The sequence below is a fragment of the Xyrauchen texanus genome, chromosome 20 (assembly GCF_025860055.1).
Source record: "Xyrauchen texanus isolate HMW12.3.18 chromosome 20, RBS_HiC_50CHRs, whole genome shotgun sequence".
Classification (NCBI taxonomy): domain Eukaryota; kingdom Metazoa; phylum Chordata; class Actinopteri; order Cypriniformes; family Catostomidae; genus Xyrauchen; species Xyrauchen texanus.
In genome coordinates this window covers 17,228,572-17,254,003 of record NC_068295.1, presented here as the reverse complement: position 1 = coordinate 17,254,003, position 25,432 = coordinate 17,228,572, and the positions used below count along the sequence as shown (strand labels likewise).

At 42.9% G+C, this 25,432-nt stretch overlaps 1 protein-coding gene across 1 annotated transcript in view; it reads left to right on the top strand.

Annotated features, from left to right (window-relative positions):
* LOC127660499 (testican-2-like) overlaps positions 1-25,432 on the top strand; it is a 47,769-nt gene that overhangs the window by 6,771 nt on the left and 15,566 nt on the right. Inside the window, exons 2-4 of the mRNA XM_052150778.1 lie at positions 8,839-8,884; positions 21,182-21,296; positions 23,354-23,462. Of these exons, the coding sequence (XP_052006738.1) occupies positions 8,839-8,884; positions 21,182-21,296; positions 23,354-23,462 (270 nt within the window). The remainder of the gene's footprint in view (positions 1-8,838; positions 8,885-21,181; positions 21,297-23,353; positions 23,463-25,432) is intronic.

Below are 25,432 nucleotides of genomic sequence, written 5' to 3'. Positions count from 1 at the left end.
CAGGAGTGTAGGTGTTTTTTAATTGAGTGGAGAGAAACTGGCCTTTCATCATTCTGCTCCTGGGGTCTGGCTCTCTCCTGCTGAATTGGACTTTTTATCTGGAGAGTGCAGGTGTAGAGCGTGGCAGGACCCAGGCTAATTTTGCTGTAGGCTTTGGTTCAACTCCTTTCATGAAATGGTCTTACATCTCTTTTAACATGCCTTTTCCTCCAATATCTGCTAGGAATGAATGCTAACTTACATTTCTGCCATTCACTTCTCTGCTCTTGCCAGCCCCTGGGAGTCTTGTTCCAAACACGGTGTTCTCTGAAGATCAAGCTGACCTACCAAAACAGCCGAATGAAAAGGCTCTTGTTCTGAGAATCCAATTACAAATACTCACATAACAGCACTATTTTCTCCCCCCTAAGGCTTCTCATCCTTGATGAAGTCAGCAGGGTTTATTCCTTCCAAATCTACTTGCTTGTTTGAAAATGCCCAAGTTAAGTGGCACTGGCTTGTGGCAAACTCCAATAAAGTGCATTTCGCCTCCAGCAGTAATGAGGCAGGGTGAACTAGGATTAAGGTTAAAGAGCTCCATAAAGGTATGGAGTTGACATGAACTGTCAAGCCTGTCACATTCCATCACCCCCTTAGAAGTTGAGTCATTCACTTCTTTCCTCCACAAGCAGAGAATGCCTTATTGACTGCCTCTGGTGTCAGATTTGCTCATTTAAAGGCAGCACTTGCTTCTGCTGTATTGCTCTCTCTCACGCTCACTTTCAGAGCTGTCACTTGGCCCCATTGAGTCGGTGGGAGTGTTATTGATGCCAAAGAGGAAGGAAGACTGAAGATTACTGACTGGAGGAGTTTTACTGAGGAGAAGATGGCATGTTTGAGCTAATTTATCCCTGCAACAACCATTGAGAACAATCAGGATTTTGGTTTGTTAGGTTGCACACTTTTTGTGTAATTTCTGTGCCAATCAAATGGAACTCCAAATACTCACCCAATCTGCCATTGGTTGACCCTAAACTCACGCTATTGGTTGAGCTAATGTTGATGTGTCAGGCTGGTCGGAATGCTCAAACAAACAGAGCAATGTTTTTTAAATTATTTTTATTTCAAATTTTACTTTGGAAAAAAAATTACACACATTACTTTTAAGTTGTATGATAACAAGTGAAAACTTGATTTAATTTAACTTATCCAACACACTCTCATAAAGAGTTGTCATTTTTGTGACTTTTTGCCTGCACTACCAATACATCCCCATTGGTCCAATTCTTGCACCCCAAAACATTAATTTCTTCAATCTGTTTACAATGAGTCAGGACTCAAGGAGTCAAGCAATCTCAAATTGTTACATCTCATGCATCAAAGTGCTTGTGGTTGCCTCTTATATATCTGAGAAACAAATCGCTGCTAAAGTTGACACAGGGATTTCACCTTCAGCTATATGTTTTCACTTAAAGTCAGTGACAAGCATTCTTAGGGCATCCTTAGTGAGAAGCACAACTCTATTCTCTCTCTGCTGCCTTTGAGGTTCATCCGATGATCTCTCTGTCTTGGTCTGAAGTTATGCCCTGGAGGAGCTGCCTATCTCTGCTCTCTGCTCTACAAAAACCCTCACAGAATGGCAGGCCTCCTGAGCTTTTCCTCCACATGAGGAAAGGCAGGATATGTTTACAGTCAAGGGAGTAGGCTGTTAGCAGATCTTTTTGATGTGCCCGTGTGCAGTTAATCTGAAATGCCTGGTCGGAAAGGTCCCATGCATAAATCAGGTTGGATGCTTTGCATGCCTGTTAGCTATAGCTGCAATGTGACAGCAAAAACATAGTTTGGAAGGTTCTGATAATCCAGTGTAAGTTTGTCCTTGATTTTTTGTTTTGTTTTCTTGCTTGTGTAACATGACTGATTAGATTTAGAGTCAAAGGGGGAATGGATGTGCGGGTCTTCAGCATCATGCCTGGGGCATTTATGAGCTGTGATTGCCGGCAACACTGTGGTGTGATAAATGTGTGGGTGTGAGGCCATTGTGAGGTCATCACCACCAGGATCCATCCGGCTTTAATCAATTATGGAAGGCTGCTTTACCCTGGGCCTCCAAAAAGCAGTAATTATGAATAGTGGTGGGCGGTATGACGGTATGTTTACCGTCTGATGGTAGAAATGTGTCAGCCAGTAGAGATACAGTATGCTATATAATTTTTACAGAAATATCATCTGTAATGCTATATAAAAAAAATTACAGATACCATGTAGAAGATTATAGTCTACTCTGTGTATTGTGTCAAAGAAAACGCTTCCAGTTTAGACAGAGTGATATGGGTTTGGCGCAAAAGGCTTTCTGCATTAATTTAGAATTCAACTGATGTGCGGTGCAGTCACAAAGCCTTTAAACTTGCCCCCAAAATAAAAAAATAAAGTCAGATAAAGTGCCTTTCATTTGTATTTAATTTGTTATTTGTATTAAATGTACTTTATTATCAAAAATATGTATACTTTATACATGGTAATAATGTATATAATTTTTTTGATTGTTTAAATTCTCATAGTGCTCCCACTGTGAATACGGCAACTGTAGGTTGAATGTTTTGCTGCTGAAATTGTTCTGTGCGTATATAAATTCAAATCACTCCCCCTAGTGGCCAAAGCTGGAAGTGTTGTGAATCGTACAGAATGTGAAATATCCACAAAACAAATTAGTCGTTTTTAGTATTTTTAGAATTTTTTTTAATTATGTAATGCAGACAACAGGAATGCATATGTGTAACACAGTTAATGATGGGCAAGGAGGAGGCGAGAACCGGCTTGTCAACATAAATGATAATTTAATTAAACTCAAACCAAAAGCACAAACATAACCACACATGACGGACATGCCCGTAATTCTCTCTCTCTCTCAAACCATCGTCACCGGCCGCCTTTATCCCTCGCGCGCCTCATCAGGCCGATTGGGGACCGGGCATGCGATATTCCGACCCGGCCCCGCCCCCCTCCGCTCCACAATATGTTATTAACCCTACACACTAACCCAAACACAGACTTTTAACCTAACCATCAGTAGAGCAAAAATAAAATTTTTGAGGGAAAATGCAGCCTCAGTTTCACATTCACCATTGTTTTCATGGTACCAGAACCTTTGTCTCTGAGGTTTCTTGCGCAATACATGATCAGCGGTGCTGGACGGAAATGTGTTCATACTTGAATTGATACAAAAACGTATGATGGGGAATGGTGCTGGTAAGTAATTCAGCTGAATTGTGTCTACATGAACTTTCAGAAGCAACATTTCCTGTCTAATTATGTTCAATTTCCAACGCACATAATTATATTGTGATAAACTACTAAACTGTGATAATTACTTATACAGTGATGTAAGATTTTGGTCATATGATCCACCCCCCTTATTAAAAACTCTAGATTTTCTAGTATATGTGGAAACAAAAAAGGCATAAGGCCAAGCCTAAATCACCCAGAGCCATGACATGAAATGAAATAGACAACATGTTGGGAGGCAACAAGTGAAATTAGACATCAAGACAAAGGACAATATGTTACAAAATTTAAATTTTTGGGGGGGATTTTCTCCACTTTTCTCCCCAATTTGGTATGCCCAATCCCCAATGCACTTTAGGCCCTCGTGGTGGCATAGTGACGCCTCAATCTGGGTGGCAGAGGACAAATCTCAGTTGCCTCTACATCTGAGGTCAATCCGTGCATCTTATCATGTGGCTTGTTGAGCACGTTACTGCGGAGACATAATGTGTATGGAGGCTCACGCTATTTTCCGTGGCATCCACTCACAACTCACCATGCACTCTACCGAGAGTGAGAACCACATTATAGGGACCACGAGGAGGTTAACCCAACGTGACTCTACCCACCCTAGCAACCGGGCCAATTGGTTGATTAGGAAGCCTGGCTAGAGTCACTCAGCATGCCCTGGATTTGAACTTGTGACTCCTGGTGTGGTAGTCAGCATCTTTACTTGCTGAGCTACCCAGGCCCCAACATTTGTATTTCTGATTACCATAGTTGGTAATATAGAAGTACATTAACTTTAGCAGTCTTTTGACAGTCTTGAAGCTGTCACTGTCAATAAATCTGATTTCTTAGTGATGTTGTTGTCTGTCTGCTGTGTCACAGTCACAGACAAGCAACACCAGCACAATGTTACATTCCAGCACTGTCTGGCTGTCTCTCTACATTGCGGTGTACCTGTCAAATATTATTGAAAGAGACAGATCTGGTTCCCCCTTCAACTGATGCTTGAACACACACACACCACTTTTGTGTGCCAATCAAATGCTTATTCTTCATATAAACACACACAGGTGATATCAGGGCCTCCAAATCACAGCTGAATTTACAGAGTGCATGTTTGGTGTGCTTGATTACATTGCAGAGGTATGATGGATAAAGGGGCTGTCAGTCAGCCCAGGAGGGGAGATGCACTCTGGCAAGACTCTGTGGTGTTTTTGATGAGACGGTGGTCCTCTGAGGGATACTCCTGGCAGCCTTCACTCAGTGCAGGCCAAAGATGAGCTGACTGTGGATACAGAAGTGCCCATCTGTAGATGAATGCTTCCTAGACTCTTGTCTTACACAGCCTTCTCAAGTGTTGCTGACTCCAAAATATGTTTATTCTCTAAAAGACCTTTTTGCATTCACACATGCTCAGATTTTGGACTGTTCAATAAGTAAGAAACATTTGTTAGAGCTGATAGTATGTTGATTTAAAATATGAATAGGTAGTACTAATAGCATCACTAAGAGTTTTCAAAAACCTAGTCTCATAGAACGAATATTACTAAAACAAAATTTTTGCAAACTGACTTTTACGTGCCGATTTGAATGAATGAATGAATGAATGAATGAATGTTGTATTTATTTAGTGCTTTTCTGACACCACACTGAACACCACACTGAAGCGCTTTACATACTGAACAAGGGGCTGTCCTCACCCACCACTAGTGTGCAGCATAAACCTGGATGTTGCGATGGCAGCCATAGTGCGCCAGTATACTCTCCACACACCAGCTGTAGAGAGGAGAGAGTACAGTTATATAGCCAATTTAGGGATGGGGATTATTAGGAGGCCATGATTGATAAGGGCCAGTGGGGGGAAATTGACCAGGACATCGGGATTACCCCCCTACTCTTTTCGAGAAGTGCTCTGAGATTTATAGTGACCACAGAGTCAGGGTCTCGGTTTAATGTCTAAGGATGGTTTCTTTTTGCAGTATAGTGTCCCCATCACCATACTGGGGTGTTAGGACCCACACTGACTGCATTCATTAACACCTCTTCCAGCAGCAACCTTAGTTTTCCCCAGGAGGTGTCCCATCCAGGTACTGACCAGGCTCAACTCAGTGGGTAAACAGTCTAGAGCTCCCAGGGTGATATGGCTGATGGCCAATTCTACATTTCGTCACAGTTTCCTGGTGTAACTAACACTGCGCAAAAATAAGTGTTTCCTATATGAAGTCATAATCAGCCATGATCAATCAAATTCTGTCTAGCCGTGATTTGTTTAAACTGTGCGTATTATTCACTTTCACACAAATCATGGCAACAACAGCTGATTATGACTTTAGAAGCGTATTTTATGCATATTTTTAGCAATAACACAATGCGGGTTTTATGATATCGAAACACTTTTACTAAAATTATACATTTTAAGGCTTGTATTACAGACTCACCTACATTTACACACTTATTCCAATGAGATTAGCTTTTGCGGAAGCACACCTGATAGAGTGTTGGACTTTGGACTCAAAGGAGCAAGGTGATAGCTCAGTAAAGTACGTAATCTGACATGTGAGACGAGTGTGTCATAGAAGCAACAAGAGATGACGTGGTTTTCATTTCTCTTCTTTTTTTGGACACTGTCGGTTAGGTTTAGGCGTTGGTTAAGGGTAAATCTGTTTTGTGTCTACCTCTCATTTGATTTAAGATCACTATTGGTTAGGTTTATATTAAAGTTTTAGGTTAGGGAGGCATATCATTCTCATTTAAAACCTCCAAAATATTCACCTTAAAAACACTCGTCAGATTACGGCAGCATTTCACTCCCTTTTGACTTTCATTCCTATGGAGAAAATTAAACCAACAAACTATGTTATAACACTTTTTCCTAAGTTTAACCACTAAACAAAACCTAACCTTAAAGATAACCCCTTATCCAAACTCTAAACCTATTAATGATTTTAATAGAAAAATAACTTTTGTGGACCACTGAAGAAAGAAAGACAGATAGGGGAAGCATATTGCAGGTTATTGACATACATCAGTCATTTGTATTGTATGAAAACATTTATGGAATGAGTAATCAAATGTTTCATGGACATTTCCTTTCTTAAAATAAATAAAGTGTTTGGTAGGTGGCTAGCTAAAATTCGATCCCTGTCTTTGATTGTATCGATTTGAAATTCTGTTTGTTGATTGGTCAATGCTTTGGGAAGAAAAGATGTACCTTTTGAGACTATGTTGGTTGAAACAAATCTGCCCATCTAAAGTTTTGTCACCTGTTTAACTCATCATTAAAACATCCTTGCCAGATATGGCCAAATGGGTGTTATAGGAGTGCAAAGAGCATTCTCACATTTTCTCATTTCAGACAGGCCTTAATGTATATTTTGTCCCTCATTATGAAAGCAATCTTTTCTATGTCTTAGTTTAGAATCAGACCTTGATGATGATGATATGTTGTGATAATGGTGATATACAATTTGATGATGATGGTGACAAATTGTGGCAATATTTCTGTTAGTGGCAACAATATTTCAGTGCTCTGACTCATCCTAGCATCTTTTCAGTGAGGAGGAATACATTAATGTGACAACATTTCCCACATACTTCATGCTCATTGGGTGTACAACTCTCATGCAAGCCACAAAAGTGCCTGTCTAAAGACTTTAGGGTTGTTTTTGCACAGATGGTTGCTCAAATTTGCATACATTTGAAATGGTTTCACCACTCTGCTCTTATAGAACTTTAGATATTACTGATATAGACACATAAAATGTTAGTACAGTAAACAGTACCTCCTTTGCACAGACAGCAGCAACAGACTAATTAATGCAGATATCAGGCAATCAATAACAAGGCTGTCCACTGTCATAGATTACTGCAGTTAAGCAGTGCTGCAGTGAAGTTGTGAGCCACTGGTCTTTTATAGGATGACTTGATTTGTTCTGATAGGTATATGTCATATAGGGGCATGTATTTTCTCAGCCAGATGGAAAGTTTATTTTTAAGTGAACCAGGAGAGGTCTTAAACAAATGTTAGGTCACTCAATTATAATGCAAATGAAAGAGTTTATTTTGTGCTAATCATCAAGGTATTTGCTCCCAAACAACTATCAAAACCTACTAAAGCAGTTTTTCTTTATGCTTATTTACCACATCATGAAGTAGAGAAGGTTGTGTTGTAAAGATTTAGCATTGCATATTTAATCAAGACCTATAAAAGTAGTAGGAGGTATACATTTATAAAGTGGGGATTTTAAAGGAATGTTCCAGGTTAAATACAAGTTAAACTCAAACAACAGCATTTGTTGCATAATGCTGATTACCACAAAACATAATTTAGACGTGTTCCTCATTTATTAAACAAAACAAAAAAAGCAGTAAGACACCTACAATGGAAGTGAATGGTGCCAGTCGATTAACATTGAAATACATACAGTTTCAAAGGTGTAACCATAAGACATAAATATTATATGTGTTAACATTATTTTTGTGGTTTACCGGTGATATGTCATCATGAATATGTCGTCTTGTAATATTGGATATAACTTTACACAGTATGCAGTTTTATCACACTAAGATCATGATACCTCATATAAAGTTTATGTTTTGTGGCTATACTTTTGAAACAGTGGCTTATTTAATGTTTATGGACTGGCCCCATTCACTTCTATTGTAAGAACATACCTTTAAGCCAAATAATTCTGGAACTTTTGTTTACTGAGTGTTATTGCTTTCTGGTACACACTTCAGCAGTCATACAGCATATGTAATCCCACTTGACTTGTGACTTAATAATTTGCTGCAGAGATGTAATGTAATAATTTATTGCACTGTTTTAGTTGACAAAGCCAAATCAATATGCAATTTCACCTCCTGTTTACACTTACAACTGCAAAGGGACCTCTACAAGATAAATGACTGCTGATAACACTAATACGCTTATGAATGGTCATTATTATTATTAATCATGAACCTGAAATATTTCAAGTGTTATGAGCACCAAGTGTACAATTATCTTAAAGCAACTGCCTGTTTTCTACAAACTCATGGGATATTACTGATGTATTCAAAGTTCTGCCCAGGAGGCAAATAGATGTTTTAAGCAGTTGGAGCTTTTATTTATTCCTGAGAGAAGCATTACTCTACTCTAACTCTCTCCTTCTCTTTTCTCTTTGATTCATCCTTCTCACATTTCACCAGGAAGTGGAGGTCAGTAGTGCTGTCTCCTGACTTTGCTTGTGTTTGATGTCTCTTTTAAAATGCTGTGTAGAAAGTAATCTAAGATTCTCTATAAATGTTTTACGTCGCTTTTAATTCAGTCTAAGCTGCTTAGGCAACTCATTTTACATTTCATTCAAGCCTTCACCTTTTTTGTCTTGTTCTTCCACTACCTTTTTTTCTGTATGTTCCCTTCCTACATTTCCCAATTAGTGCTTTTCTGCCATATTTACATCTTCATTATTTTTGTAAGTTTTAATTCAGTAAATGATACATTTATGTTGAATACATAGTTTTGTGAACTTATTGACTAAAGTTTAAAGCTCTTTTTGGGCATATTGCAGCAGCACATTGTACTAACAATGCCTTTTTCTCTGTCAGGACGATTACATCAGGACATGGGATGAAAATCAAGGCTCAAATGAAAGTAAGTCATCTTTAATATTATTATTAATTGTATAAAATGATTACATTTATTGTAGTAAATAGTTTCAGGCAAAATGTGTAATTTCTGTACCACTATAGAAAATGCAAAAAATAGTCCCCAAACTTTTCAATTGGTTGGACAAACAGAAAGTCCCGCCTCAAACTCATGCCATTGGTTGAAGCATTTTTGCTGTGTTGAGCTGGTTGGGATGCTTAAAGAAACAGTAATATTTTCATAGTGCCATTCAGTCAGTGTTGACACTTTTGGGAGGAAATCAGTCTATGAATAGCTTAGTTATAGTTGTCTCTGCATATTAATTCGGGATAGTGGAAAGTATTTAACATTGATATAATCACACACATCTATTTTAGGTACCTAGAGCTCATGATTTTAAAATGTAATTTCATGTTACTTTGGGGTACATTTTTTATTATTAATTGATGATGTGATTTGGGATATATGGCACAGTCTATATACGTTTGTAATAACTGAGAGACCTTCTTTTCTCCTTGGTTGCCAAATACTAATTGCTTACACAAGAGATGAGGTAATCTCCTCAGTATGCTAGAGTAGAGAGCAGGCCTGGGCACATTTGAACATTTTGTCTTGATTTTCATTTCAAATTAAGTCTTCAGAATAGAGGAGTCCATTAGCAAATATCTCAGAATGTAATTAATGGGTAATTGCTAGATCCACTAAAGGCCCAGTAAGAGCCCCGGAGGCTTGATTTAGCACTGACTGACACTGGCTTTGTCCCTTTAAAGTGCAAATCCACTTAAGCTTTAGATGTCTAAGAACAGAGGTCCATGAACTTGATGGTGTGCATTAAAGCTTTTTGAGCTGCAATCATGACTCCCATGACTCTCTTGACAAGGTGTTACAAAGAGAATGGACACAAACACACCAAATATGATTCCTTAAAGGGATAGTTCACCCAAAAAAGGAATTCTGTCGTCATTTAGTCACCTTCATTTCGTTCCAAACCGTATGACTTTCTTGAGCGGGATATTCATTAAAATGTCTCCTTTTGAGTTGTGCATAAGAAAAGAAGTCATACAGGTTCACTGCAAATCAAATTTTTCTTACTGAGTATTTCTGTTGTTTTACAGTAAAAATGTCTAAACATTCTTAAAACAAGATACATTTATATGAGAACCATTTTGTTTTGTTTACAGATAACTCTAACAAAATTTTGTGACATGAAAAAACGATTTGCCAATGGGGTAAGACAAAAAAAAACTTGATTCAAAGGGAAAACAATTGTATTTTTTTGTAACAATTGCCCTATTGGCAAACAGTTTTTTCTTGTTTTAAGCATAAATCCCACTAAATTTTATCAAATTTGTCTTAACACAAAACTTACTATGTTATTCCATTTTGTTTCTCAATTAATTTAGTCTTTTCTAAAGGATGTTTAAATAATTTTTACCAGCAAATATGACAAAAGACAATTATATTTGCAGTGTTTGTAACAACATGAGGGTTAGTAAATTATGATGGAATTTAAATTTTAAGTGAACTGTTCCTTTAAGAATGAATAATTTTGCTATTGTAAATTGGAACACTGTTGTATTCTACTTTGAACAGAGTGGCTGCACCGGCCGTATGGTGTTAATAAAATGGGTAAGAGATTCCCCAACCAATTAATTAATCACACAAGGAGGTCTTATACATGCACACAAATACTCATTATTTATAAAGAATGATTTATTATTTATAAAGAATTATTACTAACAACAATATCCCTTTTTCTGCATTGACTGCATTGTGTCTCTTTTATGACTGAATTAAAAAGACAGCTTAAAATCTGTCCCTACACACCCTTAACACTTAAAAGCAACCTGTGCAGACACCAATCTAAGGGGAACAAGGAACTCACTGATTGTAGTTTTTTTGGACTGCTATTTCTAAAATCTCACACCCCCAAAAGGGATTTATCTCACAGAAGATATGATATTGCAAAAAAAATCTGCATGTGTAAAATAAAAAAATACAAATCATTTGAAACTTAGCAAATATTTTGTTCTGGCTGACAATTTTAGGAGTACAAAAACACTGCATTGAAGAACATTTTTGGAAGAGTATCAATTATTTTCTTTATATTTATAATTGGTCTTTTATTTAGGATTTTAGGATATTCAGGATATAGTCTGACATTACAAGAGCATCTGCTCTCCATTTTCCACCGTTCTTGCAGCAGACAGATAACAGATACCGATGCAACAGAAATTCCCAAAGAGCCTTATTTACAGTGACTGCTGGAGAGGTACCACTGGTCCTTACGCTTTTTAATGAGGAACAAATTTGCATTTTACAAGTTTTCAATGCAGTGGTTGTCACACAACCTCAGAGCACATCTTCAGAATAAATCCATTGTAAAAGCAGATTTTTTCCCCTTCAAAATAGCAATTATATAATACTTTCTTGTGTCATACAGTCTTTGTACATACCTGCATATATTATTTAGAGGATGAAAGGATAGTTTTTCACCAATAAGGTGCAGTTTTTTAATCATACAGCCTTTAAATAAGTTAAGTGAAGAGTTTATGACAGAAATATATTAGTCTTGCATAATATAATATAATGTAATTGTAACGTATTTAAAGAATGGGCAAGGAGGAGGCGAGAACCGGCTTGACGATATAAATCATATTTTAATGAGAAACTCAAAAGACAACATAAACACATATGACGGACATGTCCGCTAACGATCTCTCTCTCTCCCGCATGGCCCTCTGCAGTCAGCCTTTAAACCTCACGGAGGCATAATTAGCCTAATACAAGACCGGGTGTGTAGTATCACGACCCGGCCCCGCCCTCCACCCTGCCACATTCCTCCCTCGTTCTCTCAGGCTGGGGAGCCCCGGCCTGACGTACACCCCCCCTCTTTCCCTGGGGGAGGGCGCACCTTCCACGCTGTCTGCCGGCAGGTCATCCCCATCTACCTGGACGAGGGAGGGGACAAGGGGAGGGAAACAGAAATAATTAAAATGGGGGGTACTTCCTGTAACAGTGTAGTACCCCCCAAAAAACTGTAAAATTTAAAAGAGGATAAAGGCCAACGCATAGCGACAGTGAGAGAGAGAGAGGAGAGAGAGATGAAAAAAAAATAAAAAATCTTACTCGCCAGTTCTCCGATACGCCGCAGCTTGTTCCTCGGCCACTCCTCCACCATTTATCGGACGACAGCCGCGCCTCTCCGGGCGGATCCGAGGCAGTCCTCCAGCCCCTGGCGGACGGAACACCCCGCCGCGTTCTAGGGGAACAGAAGGGGTCTCCCCCGCCCCTGGCAGCGGTCCTCTCGCTCTAGGCGGTCGCCAGTGAGCCCCTCCCCGCTCGCGGTCGGCGGTCTTAAACCCTGCCGCATTTCAGCGGCCGGTAGGTGACTCCTGCGCCCCTGGCAGCAGCCCTGACCGCTCCAGGCGGTCGGCTAGGAGCCCCTTCTCCCCTCGCGGTCGTCGGCCATCGTCCTCGTTCAGGCGGCTGGGCTCCTCGTCCCCCGGCAGATGGCCGCGGCTGCTCCGTTGGGGTGGACGGTAGTGGCGAGAACTCTACTACGGCGTATCCATCCTCCTTCCCGGGTTTCGGCACCAGTGTAATGTATTTAAAGGATGGGCAAGGGGGAGGCGAGAACCGGCTTGACGATATAAATCATATTTTAATGAGAAACTCAAAAGACAACATAAACACATATGACGGACATGTCCGCTAACGATCTCTCTCTCCCACACGGCCCTCTGCAGTCAGCCTTTAAACCTCACGGAGGCATAATTAGCCTAATACAAGACCGGGTGTGTAGCCCCGCCCTCCAGCCTGCCACAGTAATGTAATGTAATGTAATGTAAGATAATATTTCAAGGTAAATATAGATGAATTACTTAATCATTTTTTTTCATATTATCTATCTATCTATCTATCTATCTATCTGTCTGTCTGTCTGTCTGTCTGTCTGTCTGTCTCTCTGTGTTGTGTTAGATGCACACATCCTCTAGAATGCATGGATCAAATGGATGTTAATAGGTTATTGAACTCCATTTCATTCAAGTGTTGCTGGTATTATGTGAACAGATTTATCACAAGCATTCATTCTTTCATATTTTCCAGTGTGTGCTCTTGTAAAACGAGCATATCAGCATTCGTTTGAGTCCAACTGCTAGTAAATGAAGAGGCCTTGCGTGCAGCGAGAGGATACAAGGCATCAGTTCATTAAAAGAAAAGAATGGAGACGTCTTTATTAAATCAGTGTGTGTGTGTGTGTGTGTGTGTGTGTCTTATCGCCATGATTTTATTTTCTCTTTCCTGAGTACTCTGCATGTATCACATCCTAATATCCAAGAACCTTTTGTTGTTTATCTGATCTGATATGCCGTGTCTCAGTGTTAAGTGGCTCTGGCTGCTGATTTATATTAGCAGCATTAGGTCAGGCACTGTCTTGGCTTGATATTGAGTCAGGGGCTCTTTACTTCCATTCTCCGATTGTAATGATCACATTAAATGCTGCCTTGTGTGTAAACAAAGGATGTGAGTGATGATGTGCAGCCACTGGCCGAGATTCCTCGACTCTCTAAGCCAGATCTGGCATCGCTTGGACATAGAGACCTTCCTAATGTGTTTTACAGGGACAAGTGGCACTGCCTATATGAAATACTTTAGAGAAAAGATCAAGAGAGTGACAATTATGGACAAAGTGACAGATTTATTTGTTTCTTTTTTCCAGAACACTTATGAGTATCTAATCAGTCTTTGCTGTGGAGTTAGACTGTTGCTATGGCAACATCATCATTCTTGTTATCGTGAGCCTGTTGTGATAAAGTGAAGCTTACTGATCATCAAGCTTGTGCCATTGTTTATAGATCACAAATATTTGTCAGTCTTAAAATAATGTTTCTCATTCGGTGAGGATTATAATGTTCCCTATCGAGAGGTCTCTCCTATTGCGTAAGTAGCTTACGGGAAAACTCCGTTTCTCGAGAAATATTGAAGTCTTTATGTAAAACGCATTGCAGCTGCACAGCAGACAGCGATGAGCGAGGCAGCTCGGTCATTGGCTGTGCCGCGGCAACTGCTCGAACCAATGACGGGGCGACTCTGAACACGCGACCAATGGGCCTCACGTTCGCGCGCTCAGAGCCTGCCGAAATTAGCATAGGCAGGCTATATAATGGGCACCCCGTCATGCGAGTTCCTTTAGATTTAATCTCCTTCAGCGAAGACCTTCTCTTCGCTGGATCCTCCGGATTGTTGGAGTCTTTCCCCGCCGTTGACAAGCTTACAGCGGGACTGCTAAGAGGACGCCGGTGCCTTCAGCCGCCTTCGAAGCCTTCTGTTACGCCATCCGGCGCGCATCGCATATCCTTTACTGCAAGCGCTCGCCCCGCGACGCTTTTAAAAGTAAAAGAGTCATTTTCCAAGGCGTTGTTTCAAATGCCTTCAGCCTGCGCCTCGTGCAGAGGCCCTCTTCACGACGGAGATCGGCACATCATCTGCACTCGCTGCCTGGGTCTGGACCACGCAGAAGCTGCACTCATTCAGGGCGGATGCCCCGAATGCAACTCCTTGGGCCTCGCCGAGCTGCGCGCTTGCTTTGCCGTTTTCACCGCAAACGAGCCGGCTTCCACCGTGCTGCCACCTCCGTTCGAGCCGCGCAAGAAAAGCGCCGCTCACAGAGGCTGCCAGAGCACGCCGACTTCGGTGACGTCACGCCGGCCCAGTCCCCGTGTGCATCACCGCTACCAGAAATCTCCCCGCCGCCAGTCCATTTCACGAGAGCGGACCTGCACCCCTCCAACAAAGCGGTGGGTCTCGTCTCGTTCGGCACATCAGGGGACAACGATGGAAAGGATGACAGCCTCTCTCTTGACGCTGCATCCGACGACTGGCCGGGCTCGTTCGACCCCGTGCCATCGACATCAGCGGACACGAGCGCGGGCACCAGCATGGACTCGGAAATCGTCCGTATCCTGTCAAAAGCCGTGGAAGACCTCGGGCTCGACTGGTCTTCCCCGGAAGAACCCGCCCGCAGCCGGCTGGACGAGTGGTTCCTGCAGGGGCGCCGGCAGGCCCTCCGACAGAGACCCTCTCCTTTCTTCCCTGAGGTCCACGACGAGCTCACAAAGTCGTGGAAAGCCCCACACTCTGCTCGCCTAAAGCCTTCTTTTTCTTCCTCGCTCTCCTCAGTGGACGGCGTGAGAGAAAGAGGCTACGAGGCAACTCCGCCCCTCGAGGAGACCGTGGCCAACCATCTATGCCCACCCTCCACCGCTGGATGGAAGGCCAGAGCTTCTCACCCCTCGAAGCCCTGCAGAACCACCTCAGCTCTCGCCGGTCGCGCATACGCCGCCGCCGGCCAAGCTGCGTCAGCGCTGCATTCGATGGCGGTCCTACAAGTTTTTTAGGCCAAACTCCTCCGCACCATGGACGAGTCTGGACCTGAACCCGAGGCTTTCAAGGACCTGCGCAGCGCTACGGACGTAGCCCTGCGAGCCACAAAGGCCACCGCCCAATCCATCGGCCGGGCCATGGCTAATTTGACCGTCCTTGAGAGCCATCTGTGGCTAACGCTAACGGAGATGAAGGACGCGGATAAGGCACCATTTCTTGACGCGCCTGTCACTCCAAGCGGCCTGTTCGGACCTCACTGAGCGCTTCACTGAGGCTCGGAAGGATTCGCAAGCTATGCATCACTTCCTGCCCAAGCGCTCCAGCTCGTCTCAGAAACCGCCCCAGCAGCAGCAGCGAGCCAGGGCAGAGCCGCCCGTCTCCCAGCCGAAGAGCAGACCTGAAAAGGACGCTCGACGCCACTCGCGTTCCGCTGGCCGAAGAAAGCCGCACGAGCAACGAGGTCCTCGGCCCAGAATCACTCTGAACACAGAGCCTCGTAAGTCTTCCTAGCAACAGGAAGAAAAAGAGAGAGTACGTGTCTCACAAAAGCCGGACCGCTCTCTCTCAAACATCTAAAACATTACCCAGTCCCCTTACAGGTGGCTGGAAATGTCTATACAGCAGTCAATGGGCCAGTCATAAAACTCGCTCACCTGCAATCAAACGCCGTTTTTACGGCAACACACAGAAATCATGAAAAGAGTCATTTTCTGCCTGTGTCACTAAGGGTTCACATGTCCACACTAAAGTGCGCATTCCCACATATCAATATTGTCCAAACAGTGCCAAATACCTCCCCAGTTCAGGCTGGATGTCCCAAAAATGTAGATCGTGTGCCTATTGTCATGTATGCACCACTACACACAAGCACTGTTCCCACAGTTATAAACACTTCCCCAGTAAAAACGGGAAATACTATAAGTGTAGCGCGCGTGCCTGCTGTACTGCACGCACCCGTACACACAGCTACCCATACAGTTTCAAACAGCTCTCTATTTCATGCCGCAAGCATCACAGATGCAATGCGCGAGCAAAGAAACTCCCCGCTAAATGCGGAAAGCTTTATGAATGTGGCGCGCGTGCCTATTATGGTGTATGCACCCCCACCCCAAGACACTGTTCATACAGTTTCAAGCATCTCTCCGACTCATGCTGTGAGCATCTCGGAGATAGCGCACATGCCTGTACTCTCACACGCACCCCTGCACTCGGCACTCAATACGGCTGCTCAGCGCGCACCTGCGCCTCTGAGAGCCGTAGACTCTGTGTTAGCACAAAGCGATTTGCCGGTGGGGCCCATACGTCACTGTGACACGCCCCCAGCCAGCATTCAGCCCATATTTGTGCGAGCAGAAGCCTGGGAAAAAATCCCCGACATGCCAAAATGGGTTTTGAACATAATAAAACACGGATACTCACTTCAGTTCGCTCGCAGACCACCCCGGTGGTCCAGACGAAAGTGAGAAAAGATGTGTCACATGTTCTACGCACCGAGGTGCTCAAACTGATAGAGAAGGGCGCTATAGAAACTGTTCCTCCCTCTTTGAGCGAGGCGGGTTTTTACAATCGCTATTTTCTCGTCCCGAAAAAGGACGGTGGCCTTCGCCCCATCCTGGATCTCAGACATCTGAACAAAGCTTTAATGATTCGCTCGTTCAGAATGTTAACAACCAAACATATCCTCACGCAAGTTCGCCCCGGGGATTGGTTTCTATCAGTGGATTTGAAAGACGCTTACTTTCACATTCCGATAGCGCTTCATCACAGGCCCTTTCTGAGATTCGCTTTCGAGGGACAGTCATACCAGTACACAGTACTACCATTCGGCCTATCATTGGCCCCCCGTACATTCACGAAATGTATGGACGCGGCACTTTCCCCCCTGAGACAGCGGGGAGTGCGAATACTGAATTACCTCGACGATTGGCTAATCATAGCACAATCAGAGGACCAGTTAATGACGCACAGATCTTGGATTATCAGCCATCTAGAATGCCTGGGTCTAAGAATCAATTTTGCAAAGAGCGTGCTATCCCCCAGCCAGAATATCTCTTTTCTGGGAATAGTGCTAGACTCAGTGCAGATGACAGCGCGCCTCTCATCAGAGCGCGCGCTCTCTATTCGACGCCTTGCAACATCGTTCAGAACGGGCGCGCACGCCCCCGTCAAACGATTTCAAAGAATGCTCGGTCTCATGGCCTCGGCATCAGCTGTACTCCAGCTAGGATTGTTGCACATGCGTCCTCTCCAGCGCTGGCTCAAGAGCCGTGTCCCCACTCATGCGTGGCGCTCGGGCCACTTTTTGATCAGAGCGAATCACGGCTGTATAAAAGCCCTGACGCCCTGAAAAGCCATCAACTGGTATCAAACCGGCGTGAGTCTGGGCGTGAGTACGCGGAGAAAAATTATCATGACAGATGCCTCCTAAATAGGATGGGGGGCCCTTTACGAGGGCAGGCCTGTCTCCGGGTTTTGGTCAAACCCGGAAAAGCGCCTACACATAAACTGTCTGGAAATGAAAGTGGTCGCCTTGGCTCTCAGAGCCCTGCTTCCGTACCTAAAAAACGAACACGTCCTGGTCCGAACGGACAACATGACGGTAGTTTCGTATATAAATCGCCAAGGTGGACTCAGGTCGAGCTCCCTGCACTCTATGGCCAGGGAGCTCATCCTATGGTCACAACACCACCTGCGCTCGCTAAGGGCAGCGCACGTGCCAGGTGTCCTGAACCAAGGAGCGGCCATGCTATCCAGAGACAAGGTTCTCCCAGGAGAATGGTCTCTCCACCCTCTGACGGTTCAGTGGTTATGGCAAACCTTTGGCGAGGCAGAGGTCGACCTCTTTGCCTCCAGGGAAAACGCGCACTGCCCTCTCTTCTTCTCAAAAAGCACGGACGCGCTCACCCAAGTTTGGCTGAGCCGCCCCTTGTATGCTTTTCCCCCAATCGCGATGCTACCTCAGGTCATCAGTCGGATCAGGGAGGTGAAATGTGCAGTGCTCCTGGTAGCCCCACTCTGGAAAAACCAGACGTGGTTTCCAGAACTGATACAGATGATGCAATCTGCCCCATGGCCGATTCCGCTGAGGCAAGACCTCCTCAAACAGGCCAGCGGGATGATTCTTCATCCCCGCCCCGATCTGTGGGCCCTCCATGCATGGCCCCTCAACGGGTTCCCGAGAACCTCCCCAGTGGAGTTTTGAGAACCATTACTGAGGCGCGAGCGCCCTCTACGAGGCGCTTGTATGCCCGAAAGTGGAAAGTGTTCAGTGACTGGTGTGATACCAAGAGTTTGAACCCCAAAACGTGCGAGATACCAAGTGTACTCGCCTTTTTGCAGGAGCTGCTGGAGGCGGGCCGCACACCCTCCACGCTCAAAGTCTATGTGGCTGCCATAGCGGCGTCACACAATCCTGATAAAGGACATTCATTAGGGAAAAACGATCTGATCGTTCGTTTCCTAACAGGCGCTAGGAGGATGAACCCTCCTCGCCCACCTTCGGTGCCGATCTGGGACCTGGCCACGGTCCTGGACGCACTCAAGGGTGCCCCGTTCGAACCTCTCCGAACTGTGCACCTTAAGCAGCTCTCGCTCAAAACCGCGCTCTTGCTGGCGCTCGCTTCAGTTAAAAGAGTGGGCGACCTGCACGCGCTGTCATCAAGCGCTGCTTGCATGGAATTTGGACCTAACGACTGCAGAGTTGTCCTTAGGCCAAAGCACGGGTATATTCCTAAAGTGCTCTCTACACCCTTCAGAGCACAGGTGATATCTCTGGCAGCGCTATCGTCCCCAGCAGACGAAGGCGACGCAAATTTACTCTGCCCGGTCAGGGCGCTTAGAGTATATTTGGAACGTTCTGCCCTGTTCAGACAGATGGAACAATTATTCGTATGCTTTGGCGGCCGAACTAAGGGTCTCGCTGTCTCAAAGCAAAGAATATCGCGCTGGATAGTGGATGCTATAGCGCTGGCTTATGAAGCCAAGGGCCTTCAATGCCCCTTAGGCATCAGAGCTCACTCTACGAGGAGCATGGCCTCCTCGTGGGCGTGGTCGAGTGGGATACCCATTGAAGATATTTGTGTGGCGGCAGGCTGGGCCTCGCCTTCGACATTTATCAGGTTTTATAACCTACAGGTCCCCTCATTGCATTCCAACATTCTATCAGCCTGACTATAGAATGGAATAGAGTGTGTGTATGCTGGGCATCACCTCCTCCCTTATAAGGTCCGTCTCTGACCGACTTAGAGGATTTATTATGCGTACCAGTACATAAAAAGCTCAGTACATAAGATGTGTGCTTGTGTTTGTACAAAGAGCGCCCCGCCTTGGGCAAGGACGCTCTGTAATATCCCAGTATATAGCTCGCCGTTGGCCGGCTCGGGGAATAATCACTTTGCTTTAAAGCTCAGGCACCTGCCTCTGGTTTTATAGAGCGAAGTCAGCACGCACGGCGTTTTACATGGTGTTCCCATAGCGTAAGCTACTTACGCAATAGGAGAGACCTCTCGATAGGGAACGACTCGGTTACTGGCGTAACCTCGGTTCCCTGAGAGGAGGGAACGAGTATTGCGTAAGCTGCCGTGCTTGTGCTTGGTCAGTTCGCTTCAGTCGATTGAACCTAAAGGAACTCACATGACGGGGTGCCCATTATATAGCCTGCCTATGCTAATTTCGGCAGGCTCTGAGTGCGCGAACGCGAGGCGCGCACCCATTGGTCGCGCGTTCAGAGTCGCCCCGTCATTGGTTCGAGCAGTTGCCGAGGCACAGCCAATGACCGAGCTGCCTCGCTCATCGCTGTCTGCAATGCGTTTTACATAAAGACTTCAATATTTCTCGAGAAACGGAGTTTTCCCGTAAGCTACTTACGCAATACTCGTTCCCTCCTCTCAGGGAACCGAGGTTACGCCAGTAACCGAGTCGTTTTATAACTCAGATTCTGCCTTAGTTGTAATAATATATGTGAAAACAACATGTCAAGTATGTGAGTTTACTAATGGGCAGTTGTTGTTGAATTTTTATGATGCACATTTGTGACTCACACTTTCTCTCTCATTATTTTGGATCATGAAGGACACTTGTTATTGTATGTATGTACAGTATGTATGTTTCCTTTGCTGTAGATCAGTTTTTACACAAGGGAGTTTGTGAAAACTTAGTGATTCATGATGGAACTGTGCAAAATAAAATAAAATAAAATAAGGTGATGGGGAAAAAAATAAAATAATAATTTTTAGAATGATACAAAATGTATTTCCTTAATACGAAGTGCACAGACATATAGGCCACAAGAGTCCAAAATGAATAAAATCCTACAAACAGTTTATCCAACCAAAATCCCAATTATAACCAGAAAAATTAAGATTTGTTGTATAATTCTGGACTTTTAACTATAATTAAGCCCAAAATACATCAGAGACACGTATTTTAAAATGACTTTGCTCTTACAATGTTATATATTCACCAGATGAAGAGTTTTGTATGTATAGATTTCACCAGGTGAGGTTTATTGATGAGGAATTTTAAGATTTTTTCAGATAACCAATAGTTCAAATAAGCAAATATCGGTACTGATTAATCTGTAAAACCGATATACAGATCTACCTTTATAGTGTAGTGGAGATCTTTAGCTATTCAAAATGCTATTGTGTGAGGCAGCAAGCTGTTTTCCATAATATTTAAAAATAACACCAATGACAAATTATTCGAAAGTATAATTTTACCTGTATTCAACTTGATTTAGATCATAGGGGTATAACTTACAAAACCAGTTTGGAATCCCTGCTGTAGATACTTAATTCTGCATGATATATTATAAATTGTCTGTAATTCTTAAAAAAGGCAAAGTGGTGAGAGTGAAAAGAAATAAGATGTCCATTTTTCACAGTAGATTGTTGAGACACTTCTCTCCTCCTACAGATGTGGACACCACTAAAGATCCCTGCCAGAAGGTAAAGTGCAGCCGACACAAGGTGTGTGTTGCCCAGGGCTACCAGCGTGCTGTGTGCGTCAACCGCAAGAAGCTGGAACATAGGTGAGCCCTTCAGTTACAGGGCAACACTCTCTCTTTTTCTCTCCCTCTTCCTCCATTTTGTATTCATACACACATCAATAATACATGACAGGATAGTGCTTGTTTTTGAAGATCTTTAGTGCCATGCAAAGGCTCTGTGCAGAATGCAACTGTCCAATCCAGCTTTCTAACGCAGAGTCAACCGTTACATCTTAATTTCATCCTTTTTTATCTCTTACCATGGAACACAGAGCTATTTTTTCCCTCTAGAAAACATACATGGATATGTCAAGAAACAATTAGATGCATATTCTTAATAAGAGTACTGGTTACTGTGTGTACTACAGGTAAAAAAAAATGTATGCAAACATATTTATATATCTTATTTTACAGAGGTGAAATAAGAGCAATTTATTAAAGCAGCCATGTGTTGTCTGATGGCACATTTAAGGTACACAGATTTAGTCCCTCAGCATTTGTTCTTTTTAGAGACTGAACATGTTCCTGAGACCATCCCTAAGGGTTTGCTTCTCCATGTACTGCACAACTCACTACAGAGAACATATAACCTTCAATTGAAAACTGGCCAAGGATGGAGCTTCCTGTGCGTTTGAGTGAAAGTGCTCAGCTATGCCTCAGTTTTTGCTGTATTTCATACTAATTGTGTTGAGTTGTGGATCCCCTTCAATTTGCTTATCGAGCAAAGAAGTCTGTGGATGATACAGTCAACATGGGATTGCATCATTTCCCCTAACATCTGGACAGACAGGGGACATACTCAAGGATCCTTTTTGTGGACTTCAGCTCGGCTTTCAACACAATCATCCCAGTTATTTTCCGGACTAAGTTAAACCAACTCCCTGTTCCCATGTCTATCTGTCAGTGGATTACCAGCTTTCTGATGGACAGGCAGCAGCTTGTGAGGCAGGGAAAATTCACTTCCACCACCTGTACCATCAGCACTGGTGCCCCACAGGATGTGTGCTCTCCCCACTACTCTTCTCCCTCTACACCAAAGACTGCACCACCAAGGATCCCTCTGTCAAGCTCCTGAAGTTTGCAGACAACACCACTGTTATCGGCCTCATCCGAGATGACGATGAGTCTGCATATAGAAAGGAGGTTGAATGGCTGGCTGTCTGGTGCAGTCAAAACAACCTGGAGCTGAACACGCTCAAAACGGTGGAGATGATTGTGGACCTTAGGAGGAACACCCCAACATTGTCCCCCCTCACCATTCTAAACAGCACTGTGGCAGCAGTAGAGTCATTCAGGTTCCTGGGCACTACCATCTCACAGGACCTGAAGTGGGAGACACACATTGACTCCATTTTGAAAAAGGCCCAGCAGAGGTTGTACTTCCTTTGCCAGCTGAGGTAGTTCAACCTGCCACAGGCGCTGCTGATACAGTTCTACTCAGCAGTCATTGAGTCTGTCCTCTGCACTTCAATAACTGTCTGGTTTGGTGCAGCTACGAAATCAGACATCAGAAGACTACAGAGGACAGTTCGGACTGCTGAGAGGATTATTGGTTGCCCCCTGCCCCCCCTTCAAGAACTATACACTTCCCGATAAAAAAGGCTGGTAAAATCACTCTGGACACCACTCACCCTGCCCACTACCTTTTTGAACTGTTGCCTTCTGGCTGACGCTTCAGAGCTCTGAGCACCAGAACCGTCAGGCACAGGAACAGTTTTTCCCTCAGGCTATCCATCTTATGAACAGTTAAATTGCCCCATTGAGAAATAATTATGTGCAATACACAGTTTAAGTCTATTTATATTATCCAACATATCCACTTCTGCCATTACTTACATTTCACTGCACATAATATACTGTATTTTTGTTCTTTCTATAACAGATTTGTAATAAATATGTACGTATATGTATAATTGTTTCTTTTTCTTTTTTTTTTTTAATTACCTATGTCTTGCTGCTGTTTTTGTATTGTTTTTGTATTGTTGTACACTGGAGGCTCCTGTCACCAAGACAAATTCTTTGTATGTGTAAGCATACTTGGCAGTAAAGCTGATTCTGATTCTAATTGTTAAGCTTGACACAGTTTTGATGTGTTTTAGATTAAAGCAGCAGGTCATTAGGGAGCAGCAGGAGAACAGCTGTAAACCCTGTCCAGTATCCTCCGCTGGTCCAGTTTGTGGCTCTGATGGACATAACTATGCCTCTCAGGTACTGCACACTGCATTCAGCTTATTTCCACCTTAGCTCTTTACCTAGCAGATTTGATCAATTTCTTTGAAGTCCATATAATTGAAAGTTTTGTGCACATTGTGCAGATTTTTCCAATTATTTAGAGTATTTGGTTAGATGGACTCTCTTGACCAGGGGTACACAGCAGTACTGTAGGGGGTCTGCTAATAATTGTTTGATCTCAAACTAATTTTGTAAAAAAAATATATATATATATATATATATATATATATATATATATATATATATATATATATATATATATATATATATATATATATATATATGTACCAGTCTGGCCATTTTCTGTTGACATCTCTCATCAACAAGACGTTGCCACCTGCAGAACTGTTGCTCACTGGATGTTTTTTGTTTTTGTACCATTCAGTGTAAACTCTAGAGACTGTTATGCATGAAAATCCCAGGAGATCAGCAGTTATAGAAATACTCAAACCAGCCCATCTGGCACCAACAATCATCCATGCGATTATCTAATCAGCCAATCATGCAGCAGCAGTGCAGTGCATAAAATCATGCAGATACAGGTCAGGAGTTTCAGTTAATGTTCACATCAACCATCAGGATGGGGGAAAATTTGATCTCAGTGATTTCAACCGTGGCATAATTGTTGTTGCCAGATCTGCTGGTTTAAGTATTATTTCTGTAACTGCTGATCTCCTGGGATTTTCACACACAACAGTCTCTAGAATTTACTCAGAATGGTGACAAAAACAAAAAACATCCAGTGAGCGGCAGTTTTGCAGATTGAAATGCCTTGTTGATAAGAGAGGTCAACAGAGTATACCCAGAATGGTTCGATCTGACAGAATGCTATTCTGAGGTGCGGGTTGATGCTGATTGGTGGCAAGAGGGGGACCAACAAAATATTAGGCTGGTGGTTTTAATGTTGTGGCTTATTGGTGTATATATATTCTCATTCATTTACTCATGCCATCCCTGTTGTATATGACTTTCTTTCCTCTGCTGAACACAAAGAAAGATTTTTAAAAGAATATCTCAGCTCTGTAGGTCCAAACAAGTGAATGGGTACAAAAATTGTATATCTCCAAAATCACAAAGTCAGCATAAAAGTAATCCATAAGACTCCGGTGGTTAAATCCATATCTTCAGAAGCGATACAAGTGTTGGTGAGAAACCTTTTTTACTATCAATCTCCACTTTCACAATCTCGTTTTTTTGCTGATTCACATTATTTTGGGATATCGCCACCTACTAGGCGAGGAGAATTTAGTGTAATAATAGGACTTTAATATTGAAGGGGTGCTTGGTCTGAAAAAAATCCTGCATCACACGCAGTAACTTAAAATGTGCTTAATGTTGTCACACATATATTACCTGTTTTTATTCAAGTCTAAACTTATATAACATGACTGTCAACTACATTAGATTACACCAATGATGATCATTTTGAGGGTCAGATCAGGTAGGAATAGCTCCTAAAATAGCAAGTACACATTTTCATTTTTTGCATTGTAGTGTGACAATTGTAAAGTCCTTATATACTTACCCAAAGCCCATTGTTAACAAACATAAAAGTAGAAGAGAAGATACGGTGTATAATCGTTTCATCTTGCAACTTATATTTGCATGGATTTGAAAAATGAATGCATCATCTTTTCCATTCTTCCTTTATAAGATAGGAATGACTGCATAGTTTCCTATTATCTGTATGATTTTCTGAAGACTCATTGATCAATCTGCTTTAGCAATATAGGTAATGGTCTCTATTATACTGTGCGCTCCAGTCCTTGAGATTCTCAGAAATCAAAGAACTGTCTAAAGGGATTCAGGATGCTTGCAGATGAAAGGCCCATTCTGTTGAATTATGCATTCTCTCTATTACCTCTATTTCTAACCTTGTGAGGGAAGTCTACTTTGACATTAACTTTGGCTACTTTTACATAAAGATGTCTTATCTCAATGCGTTA